Source organism: Pan paniscus, chromosome 2 (genome assembly GCF_029289425.2).
Source record: "Pan paniscus chromosome 2, NHGRI_mPanPan1-v2.0_pri, whole genome shotgun sequence".
NCBI classification, from domain to species: domain Eukaryota; kingdom Metazoa; phylum Chordata; class Mammalia; order Primates; family Hominidae; genus Pan; species Pan paniscus.
In genome coordinates, this window is record NC_085926.1 from 57,623,925 (window position 1) to 57,636,039 (window position 12,115).

At 34.8% G+C, this 12,115-nt stretch overlaps 1 protein-coding gene across 4 annotated transcripts in view; it reads right to left on the reverse strand.

Annotated features, from left to right (window-relative positions):
• The window catches only part of DENND6A (DENN domain containing 6A), a 72,120-nt gene that overhangs the window by 30,429 nt on the left and 29,576 nt on the right, over window positions 1-12,115 (reverse strand). For 2 of the 4 annotated variants that reach the window (XM_003811635.7, XM_008964049.6), the window contains exons 4-9: window positions 11,505-11,617; window positions 9,015-9,095; window positions 6,768-6,873; window positions 6,069-6,148; window positions 3,208-3,270; window positions 1,769-1,824 (exon numbers count right to left, since the gene is read on the reverse strand). In XM_003811635.7, the coding sequence (XP_003811683.1) occupies window positions 1,769-1,824; window positions 3,208-3,270; window positions 6,069-6,148; window positions 6,768-6,873; window positions 9,015-9,095; window positions 11,505-11,617 (499 nt within the window). The remainder of the gene's footprint in view (window positions 1-1,768; window positions 1,825-3,207; window positions 3,271-6,068; window positions 6,149-6,767; window positions 6,874-9,014; window positions 9,096-11,504; window positions 11,618-12,115) is intronic. The other 2 variants (XM_008964048.5, XM_034956715.3) reach the window with 2 other exon arrangements.

A 12,115-nucleotide genomic window follows, 5' to 3' on the forward strand; every position in this document is an offset into this window, starting at 1 on the left:
TATTTATGCCAATTCTGCAAATTATTCCTTAATGAGTCAAGTATCAAAACGAGAAATGTACACATTCTTCTTAGTATATTTTGCCTGTAATATTTATTCATTTTGGGGACACTCCCTCTTTTCATCCTAATAATGCCATAACATGTAATTTTTAAGAAAATTAATTTATTTTAAAAGTCACATTTATAATTTATATGCAGTAAAATTTACCCTTACCAAAGATCTAGAATAGTTCCATCACCTCACGAAATGCCCGCAGCCCTTATGTAGTAGATTTCCTCCCCCAGCCCCAGGTAACCACTGATCTGATTTCTGTCCCTATAGTTTTATCTTTTCCAGAACATCATATAAATGGAATCATTCAGTATCTTTAAATTATCTGGAAACTTTCACTTAGCATAATGCTTTTGGAAGTCTTTCACATTGTTGCATGTATCAACTGTTCCTTCTTTTTTTTAACTGCGGAATAGTATTCCATGTGCATTCATGTATTACATTTTGTTTGTCCATTTACCAGTTGATGGATACTTCGGTTGTGTATAGTTTTATACTGTTATGAATAAAGCTACTATATAGACATTTGCATACAGGTCTTCATGTAGACACATTTTCATTTTTATTGAATAAATACCTAGAAATAGGATGACTGTACTGTGCTAGAGCAACATATAAAACTAACCAATCTTTTTTTTTTTAAACTAACCAATCTTTTGAAGCAGTATTCCATGTAGTTTACAAGTCATAAAAAACAAACAAAAAGGTCAGCCAGGCGCAGTGGCTCACACCTGTGTAATCCCAGCACTCTGGGAGGGCAAGGCAGGTGGATCACTTGAGGTCAGGAGTTCGAGACCAGCCTGGACAACATGGTGAAACCCCATCTCTACTAAAAATACAAAAATGTAGCCAGACATGGTGGTGTGCACCTGTAGTCCCAGCTACTTGGGTGGCTGAGGCAGGAGAATTGCTTGAACCTGGGAGGTGGAGGCTGCTGTGAGCCAAGACTGCAGCAGTGCACTCCAGCCTAGGCAATAGAGTGAGACTCTGTCTCAAAAATAAAAGAAAAAAGATCCCACCAAAAAAATCCATTTTAAGTCTTTCATGACTTTTTGAGCATTTCGTAACTGCTCATTTATAGCAGTGGTTTTTCAAGCTGGCCTATACATCAGAACTACCTGGGGAACTAGAACTTGGGTACCAATCCAAAGATTTAGCTGCTCTGGGTAAAGGCACAAACATTACTTTTTATTTTTCCTCTATTTCTTTTCTAAGTGCTAACAGTATCTCTTTTTTGTTTTTTCATTTTCCATGTTGACATTTTTCAAACATACAGAAAAATAAAAACAACAGTGTGAGAAACATCATGTACATATCACTCAGATTTAATGATTAATATTTGCCATTTTTCACGTCATCTATTTTTTCTTACTGAAGTATTTTAAAATAGAACACAAACATCATGACATTTCACTCCCAAATAAAATGCATCTTTTTTAAAAAAGCATGTTTTCTAACATCATTACAATATAATTCTCACACTAAACCAAACAAAAATATTTTTACATATAATACATATTCTATATTTAAATTTCCCTAATTGTCAAAGCTTATAACATGTACTCAGGGATGAACCATTGATTTATAACATGTAAAACATAACTATTTTCTTCCAATTTTTTCCACATCCTATATAATATTCATTTTTTAAATAAATTAACACCACCACCACAAAGCAAAAGAAAGTCAGTTAACAAAATTTTTTATTCTTTACCTGAAAATATCCACCTCATGAACAGTAGGTAAAATAACAGATATATTTATGTCCACCTGAGCGATAGAAAAGAAAAAGAAGAGAAGGTATCACCAAAATTTATGGAAAATTTTAAAATATATCTATCTCATGATCAATAAGCCATGCTGCCCTGTCTAACTTTTAAGATTCTCTTCCTTTAGGAACAGCCAGAGAGGGAATGGGTCTTACCAATATTCCCTAATATAGCAGAAAATAAAAAATAATGCAGATATCATGGATAAAGAATTAATCCCGGCCAGGCATGATAGCTCATGCCTGTAATCCCAGCACTTTGGTAGGACAAGGCGGGCAGATCACAAGGTCAGGATATCAAGACCATCCTGGCTAACACGGTGAAACCCCATCTCTACTAAAAATACAAAAAATTAGCCAGGCATGGGGGCAGGCGCCTGTAGTCCCAGCTACTCGGGAGGCTGAGGCAGGAGAATGGCGTGAACCCGGGAGGTGAAGCTTGCAGTGAGCCGAGATCGCACCACTGCACTGCAGCCTAGGTGACAGAGTGAGACTCTATCTCAAAAAAAAAAAAAAGAATTAATCCCAAGCTCATGCCTGTAATCCTAGCACTTTGGGAATCCAGGAAGGAAGATCACTTGATGCCAGGAGTTCGAGACCAGCCTGGGTAACAGAGTGAAATCCCATCCCTACAAAAAATATTAAAAATCAGCCAGGCATGGTGGCATGCACTGTAGTCCTAGCTACTTAGGAGGCTGAGGTGGGAGAATCACTTCAGCCCAGGAATTGGAGGCTGCACGAACTACGATCGTGCCACCGTACTCCAGCCTGGGTGACAGAGGGAGACCCTGTCCTTGTTTAAGAAAAAATTAATCCAATAGTAAATCAGATTAATTTGCAACTGTATGAAATACTCCCATTAATACTGGTTGATATGTAACAGAAATACTAGTTTTCCTACTGCTATCTGTTTTTTATTCAATTCAAAGAACAAAGTACAACAAAAAAATGTACACCAGTTAAAACATTTCAAATGAAAACTTCAACCCCACCCATGAACAGATGGTGCTTTTGGAAAAATAAAGGGCAATTGTAACTACAGAATCCTTTTAACTGAGTTTCCTAAAATCAGAAGTCTGCTGGTCACTCTCCTAAGAGGTTCTGCCAGAATCAAAGCTTATTGAAAAAAATTCACTTTCCCCTTTTCCTCACAATTAAAATATAAATTCTGAGTTCTCCAGTCTCTACTGGAGAAATAACAAGAAAAAAGACCCTAAGAAACATTAGAAAATATATTACCAATTCATTAAAAATTATTTAATGGGACATTTCAGTAATATTCAGAAATATGTAATAAACTCAAGAAACTCTGCATTTGCTAGTTTAAAAATTCTGTTAAAGAGACTATATATGTGCTGGATCATTCTACCATAGTACCACACTACCTGCTGAGTTAACTGCACTATTTGAGTTGTCCCAGGCTTGTCATGACATGTGGGAATCCGTACCTAAAAGAAAGACAGGAAATTATTTTTGGCTATAAAAGAATGGAGGATGAGAAGTGCTGTATCCTGCTGCTAAAAAGGTATGGTCAGTAATGCCAAAAAAGCTACAAAAACAAAATTATCTATGTCAGAGTTAAAAACTAAGGTCATATTTATTTTTAGTCACAGCAGAAAGTAAGTAAATCAAGGTCTTCATACCCATACACACACAGTAATCACTAACTCCCTGAGAAGCAAGTATGTTGAAAAACAAAATGGACATCAGCTTCATACTGCTTCCTGTTTATTGTTCAAATCTTTGCTTCATTAATATACACACACCCAAACACACCCTCTCAAGCTTGCCAAATTTTTGGATAAATCTCACAGGAAACAATGAGAACACTCAATCCAGAACTATCAGTATTACTTTTGATGATTTCCCAAGGAAAAACACAATACAGATCCTACAAAAATGGCCAAATGCAGAGAGAGAACATTGTCAAAAATAAGTCCTACTCGACAGTGACTTGCAAAGCACTTAGGGTACAACCTATACAAAGTCTGAGAGCAAAATGCTAATTCATTTAAAAGAAAAATCTAACAGAGAACAAAACCCTGGGATGAACATGTGTGGTCTGACATCACGTGTTAAGAACATCACTTAGGACTAAGAACCAATGGCTTTCCCAATTTCTCTTAATTTTTATTAATTCATACTCCATTCTACCAAGTAATCTGTTTCTGCATATCACTCATCTCTGGAGGCACTGGCAGGGCCATGGAATTGCAGAACTCCAGGAGGTAGCATTTACATATACATGTATTACATACAATGTATTACATGTATTACATACAATGTATTACATGTATTACATACAATGTATTACATGTATTACATACAATGTATTACATGTATTACATACAATGTATTACATGTATTACATACAATGTATTACATGTATTACATACAATGTATTACATGTATTACATACAATGTATTACATGTATTACATACAATGTATTACATGTATTACATACAATGTATTACATGTATTACATACAATGTATTACATGTATTACATACAATGTATTACATGTATTACATACAATGTATTACATGTATTACATACAATGTATTACATGTATTACATACAATGTATTACATGTATTACATACAATGTATTACATGTATTACATACAATGTATTACATGTATTACATACAATGTATTACATGTATTACATACAATGTATTACATGTATTACATACAATGTATTACATGTATTACATACAATGTATTACATGTATTACATACAATGTATTACATGTATTACATACAATGTATTACATGTATTACATACAATGTATTACATGTATTACATACAATGTATTACATGTATTACATACAATGTATTACATGTATTACATACAATGTATTACATGTATTACATACAATGTATTACATTACATACAATGTATTACATTACATACAATGTATTACATGTATTACATACAATGTATTACATGTATTACATACAATGTATTACATGTATTACATACAATGTATTACATGTATTACATACAATGTATTACATGTATTACATACAATGTATTACATGTATTACATACAATGTATTACATGTATTACATACAATGTATTACATGTATTACATACAATGTATTACATGTATTACATACAATGTATTACATGTATTACATACAATGTATTACATGTATTACATACAATGTATTACATGTATTACATACAATGTATTACATGTATTACATACAATGTATTACATGTATTACATACAATGTATTACATGTATTACATACAATGTATTACATGTATTACATACAATGTATTACATGTATTACATACAATGTATTACATGTATTACATACAATGTATTACATGTATTACATACAATGTATTACATGTATTACATACAATGTATTACATGTATTACATACAATGTATTACATGTATTACATACAATGTATTACATGTATTACATACAATGTATTACATGTATTACATACAATGTATTACATGTATTACACTCTTCTGCAAACTCTATAGGATGCCATGAGATCAGAGGTGCCTGAAGTTGTGTGACTAATGGTTCTAGGAAGCAAAATGTATTGCAATATCTCTATAATGCCTCACATCAATGACAAACAAGGGAAAGCAATAACATGATTAATATTAATAGAAGGTTAAAAAAGCAAAGCCCATGTGTGAGCTTCCTACAAAGTTCTTTTTTTTTTTGAGACAGGGTCTCGCTTTTGTCCTGCAGGCTGGAATGCAGTGATGCAAACCTGGCTCACTGCAGTCTCAACTTCCCAGGCTCATGCAATATCCCAAGTACCTAGGACTACAGGTGTGCACCACCACGCCCCGTTAATTTTTTTATTTTTTGTAGAGACAAGGTTTCACCATGTTGCCCAGGGTGGTCTTGAACTCTTGGGCTCAAGGGATCCACCCGCCTCGGCCTCCCAAAGTGCTCACAGGTGTGATCACAGGTGTGAGCCACCACGCCTGTCCAAAAGTTCTTTAAAAAGATCACAATTAGCCTAGGAAACGTGGCAACATTCTGTCTACAAAAAGTTTAAAAATTAGCCAGGTGTGGTGGTGCATGCCTGTGGTCCTGGCTACTTGGGGGACTGAAGTGGGAGGATTGCTTGAGCCCGGAAAGTTGAGGCTGCAGTGAGCTGTGATCATGCCACTGTACTCCAGCCTGGGTGACAGCACAAGACCCTGTCTCAAAAAAATAAAAATAAAAATAAAAAGGAGACAATTGAGATATAAGATATTACCTTCATTACCACCCCCATGATTGGCAGGTGTAATGTTTTCCCTGGCACTGGGGCAGGCCATCGATCAACATCATTACAAGCTGAAAAATATAATAAAATATTTTCTTAGAATAAGTGAAAATATCAAAGTATTAAAAATGAGGCATTAGAAATAAGAACACTACTTTCCATAGAGCAGAAAAAATATACCTGGAAGAATGAGAGATAAAAGGCAAAAGAAAAGTCAAAAGTGATGAAAACATTTTATATTTCACTCAGAAATACACATGTTCTAGGATATAAATTGGTTAATTTATATCCTAAGTATTAAAGGGAGTTTTTGTATTCATTTATTACTACTAATTAGCTACAAAAGCACATCAACTGGCAAAGGCCTTCCATCTGTAGCAAGTGACATAAGGATTTTTCAATAGTACTCTGAGTATTAGAACTGTCAACTCGATATTCATTTATTATTATTCTAATAATAATAGGCATCATCAAAGTAGTTAAAGGAGATAACAAAAGACAGTTTTGGATATCTGTAGGTACAGATGCCAGAAAAATAGTTTTATACCTTTCTCCTATCATATATTCCTTAAGTTCCTACCTGAATTTTTATAAATTGTTATAAATCAACTTCATTTTTATCACTTATTTCCAGTAAAAATTTTAAAACTCCTGCATAAAGGTACTCAACTCATACGATGTTAAACTTACCTGCTTCCAAATAAGGTTCATTCTTTTCAAAATACTCTGGTGCTATCTGTTTGAGCACAGTGTGAAAAAAATGAATATAAGGTAGTTTGCTGATCAAAACCAAGGACTGAGGAAAAAACAAAAACAATGTTTTAAAAATTGCTTTGTCATTCATTTCTTGCATAATCAATTACTAACAAGCTAAATTCGGCAAAAAGTGTGGATTTTTAAATAAAAAGGCTTTTACAGTGGATAGTTAAAAGGAAACAAAACCATAGCTGCAGAACACAAAAAGTTTAACCTTATTGCTACACTTTAAGAGCATAATGGCATGTAACAGATTTTCCTGCTCTTCAAAAAAAGAATTTCCTATCAACAAACTAATGTCATGAGTAACTTCAAAAGTCTAGCTCCTGTTATCCTTACAATAGCAATATCAGGAATTAGCCATATGAACTTTTCCTATTAAAGAAAGAGTAAATTTTGATACTTTTCCAAAAGACTTATGAGTTATATTTTACAGTTCAACTGTCATAGCCACATAGTTGGAAATTGTAACCTTATGGTTTGATCATTTCAGATACAAATTATCCCAATTTTTAAACATTTTTTTTTTTTTCTTAAAAACCACTTTTTATCTTTCTAACACCAATTAGCAGTCAGGGCAAATTCTGAGTACAAAAGGGAAAAGTATGTCTTGCTAGCTGGGATTAAATAGGAAAGATTATTTTCTTTATTTTTGTTTCTTTCTTTTCTTTTTTTTTTTTTTTTGAGACAAGGTCTCACTCTGTCACCCAGGCTGCAGTGCAATGGTGTGATCATGGCTCACTGCTGCCTCAACCTCATGGGCTCAGGTGATCCTCCCACCTCAGCCTCCTGAGTAGCTGGGACTACAGGTGTATGCCATCAAGTCTGGCTATTTTTTGAGGGGCAGGGTGGATTTTTGGTAGAGATAGCAGTTTGCCATGTTGCCCAGGCTGGTCTGAAACTCCTAGACTTAAGCAATCTGCCCACCTTGTCCTCCTGAAGTGTTGGGATTACAAGTGTAAGCCACTGTGACCTACCTGATTCTTTTTAAGAAACAAAAAGAATTGTACATTTGGAATAGAAACAATAATGGCTAAGATGTTGCTAAAGTTTATTTACTGGCTCTTAAAAAAAATATAATAGTTCAGGCATTTATTAGTTGCAACAATATTACAATGTTTATTCTAAAATGTATTTATTTTAGAATTTATTCTAAAATTACATTTATTCTAAAATGTAAAACTTAAGTGGACTCCTCTGGCTTTTGACAGAATCCTGTGCAATAACTGTAACTTACTGTCAGGAATCTAGCACAGAGAGCAAAAATTCAATAGAGGTTAAACATATAGAGACAGGTGTCTATAATATAATAATAATAAAAAAAAAAGATAAAATATAAACCCAAGGCCAGGCACGGTGGCTCATGCCTGTAATCCCAGCACTTTGGGAAGTCGAGGTGGGTGGATCACCTGAAGTCAGGAGTTCGAGACCAGCCTGGCCAACACGGTGAGACCCCGTCTCTATTAAAAATACAAAAATTAGCTGGGCATGGTGGTGCACACCTGTAATGCCAGCTACTTGGGAGGTGCCTGTAATCCCAGCTAATCGGGAATACAGTACCTGTACTCCCAGCTACTTGAACCTGGGAGGCAGAAGTTGCAGTGAGCCGAGATCACACCACTGAACTCCAGCCTGGGCGACAAGAGCAAAACTCCATCTCAAAAAAAAAAAAAAAAAAAAAAAAATATATATATATATATATATATATATATAGGCCGGGTGCAGTAGCTCACACCTGTAATCCCAGAACTCTGGGAGGCTGAGGCATGTGGATCACAAGGTCAAGAGTTCAAGACCAGCCTGGCCAAGATGGTGAAACTCCGTCTCTACTAAAAATACAAAAAATTAGCCAGGCGTCGGGCGGGCACCTGTAATCCCAGCTACTTGGGAGACGGAGGCACAGAATTGCTTGAACCCAGGAGGCAGAGGTTGCAGTCAGCCAAGATCGTGCCTCTGCACTCCAGCCTGGGCGACAGAGCGAGACTCCACCTCAAAAAAAAAAAAAAAAAAAATAGATATATATACACACACACACACACACACACACACACACACACACATACACATAGCATGTTTAAAGATAAAATACCAAAGACTTTAAAGACTCTTAAATCTAACACTTTCTATTTTTCTAATCACAAAATAAAAAATACTTTTTTTATTAGTGTGTATGACAATTACCTTCTGAAAGTAGCCTCTTTTTAGAGTTTTATCTCGAACTTGTCGGAAATACACATATCCATAAAAATAAGCAGGATCCTTCTAAGAAGAAAGTGACAAGTAAGTGTGTGTGGGGGGGTACATATATATGTAGCTATATCTATATCCATATCTATATCTTTTAATATTAACATCAGGCTCCTTTATAAACCCAAATCAAGACATGAGATATACACGAAGAGCTAGTTACACTTTTCCAGCAACAAACAATAATCATGACAGCAACAGCCAGATCAGAATCTTCTAACTCTTGACATGGTCCATATGATGTGTGTAAAAGCTTAAAATTAAAACAAAAAAACCCTCCTAACTTGTCCAAAGATGGCAAAGTACTAATTACAATCTAAGTACTAAAGTCAAATTTTCCCCCTATAACTTACTCAGCTTACATTCTTTATTCGTATCTATACTAGGTGACTGAAGTTAAAAAAAAAATCAAATTCTGTTTTCTCCAATGTTTTATTTAGTTTCTACAAAATTCTACCTACAATTTTGAGATTGTCAAGGATAAGGGATCAATCTTAAAACAAAATGAGGTATCCTAACATACAATTTCAAGAGAGAAAATAAAAGGAGTTAAATGACAATGTGAATCTTATATAGTCAGTTACACGTTAACCCAATAATAATGAAGCATAACAATGTTTATCAACATACAATCTGAAAGGTAATTGCATTCCAAAAAATTTAAGAAGCATTTACATCTTAATGGAGTAAACTTTGGCTCGGTTCCTTATTTGATTATTATTCCTTAAACAAATATATATTGACCACCTACTTTGAACAGGGTAATGTGTTAGAGAAGATAAAAAGATGCATAAGACACAGTTCTTCCTCAAGGATATCATGATTTAGGAGGGATAAGAAAAATAGAAAAATGAGGCCAGGTGCAGTGGCTCATGCCTGTAATCCCAGCAGTTTGGGAGGCCAAGGTGGGCGGATCATGAGGTCAGGAGATCAAGACCATCCTGGCCAACATGGTGAATCCCTGTCTCTACTAAAAATACAAAAATTAGCTGGGTGCAGTGGCACGTGCCTGTAATCCCAACTACTCAGGAGGCTGAGGCAGGAGAATCGCTTGAACCCAGGAGGCAGAGGTTGCAGTGAGCTGAGATCGCGCCACTGCACTCCAGCCTGGTGACAGAGCAAGACTCCGTCTCAGAAAAAAGAAGTAGAAAAATGAATATTATTGTAATAGGAGGATGGGTACCATGAAAAAACACAAAGTGTTACAGGAAAGCCAAGGGGAAAAAGTAAAGATTTCATGGAGGCAGCTGTTTTTGAATTGGGAATTGAAGGATGAATATGACTTAAACAAAGACAAAGGCATTCCAAGTTGAAAGGGCTAGGAGTTTCAGTAAAAACACAAAAGACAGAAAAATACATGCTATCTCAGGAAAAAGCACATAGTTCAGTTTGATTAAAATACGGCACATATATGGCACACATAGAAAGGAGATGAGGGTGAAATTTTGATGATAAAGTTCTTATTTTGGAAGGTCCAAAAAGTGAGGACAAGGAAGTAGTACTATACCTCTTTACTCGTTAAACAATTTGTAGTCATTTTAGATTTTACTTATATAATATATATGTACACTTTAGCTGGCAACACTGTATAAGATATATTGTGCTGGAATAAAACAAGAGGTGGGATGACCTTGGGTAAGTTTCTTATCCTCAATAGCCCTCAATTCCCTCATCTACAAAAGGATCTCTCTTGGAGCACTGTAGGGAGGATTAATTAGATGATATATGCTTATTAATACAGTATCTAGAACATACAAAGCCCTAACAAATAACAGCTATTATTATCATTGGTTGGAAGAATATATTAGTAGTGACAGCAAGGAGGAGATGGCTCTAAGAGACATTTCACAGGTAGTATCTCTGCCATTAGTGGAACCAGGGAGGTAAACTGTAAAAACTGTTATCAGGCAAATTATGTCAAAGTCACACTGGATGTGCTGATAGGGCATCCAGATGAAAACGTTCCTCATGTACTTAAAAAAAAATCTAGGCTGTAAGGTCATCTGAATTATTAAAATGTTTTAAATAAATAATAACTAAAACAAGGCTCATTCAAAAATCAAAAAGAGACAACTATGTTATCAAGTATGACTACCTCAACTCTAGATGGTATTTACTGTACAGTACAACTCCACTCCCACATCTAATTCAAGAATTTATTAACAAATGAAAGAAAATTACCTCAACATTCTAATCCATTTTTATAAATCACAGTGACATTATGTTTCAAACACAGTAACTGTATAAAGTCCCTTTCATTCAGATGCTGAATCCTTATGAATAAGACTCACTTTGGAAATTCAGCTATATAATATAGTAGCAAAACAAAAGCAAAATATTTCTGAATGGTGTCAGCGGTAACTGAATAAATGAGTTCTAAAGTTTCCTCTCACATGGACATTTTCCCATGACTACTTTTCCAACCTTTAAGTAAACTGGTAAATCTTTGTCAAATTGATCCAGGAGACAATGCAGCGACACCCTCCTCCCAGAAGACTGTCGAAATCTAAAACAAAACTGGGTATCTCCAAGACAACCTAATGAAAATAAAAATGAAATAAATTAAGGATAGCTTAGTATAACATTTATCCAGTTTCATCAATTTTAGAGCTGAAAAAAATCCTATCAATCATTTTAACCCATTCTGTCATGTTTTGGAGGAAAAAAAGGAAATCCTAAGAGTTCCAGTTACTTGCTCAAAGCCATCCTTGCTGGTTAGAGGCAAAGCCAGAAGTAAAACATGCATCTTAACTCCTAAGTCTCTTTACTATTTTTCCTATTCCATATCCCTCATGTAATTAAACATTTTTGGAATATATCTGCATATAATGTTGACTCACAAACATAATAATGAGCAAAAGATGCCAAACACAAAATAACACATATTGTTCAAATCCACTTTTATAAAATGTTTTGAAAGCAGGCAAAACTAAACTGTCGTGCTTAGGGATGCATGGCTGGATGATAAAAGTATAAAAAAAAGAAAAGTATTGTTATAAGAAAGGATAGTGGTTACATTTGGAGGAAAGATTCAC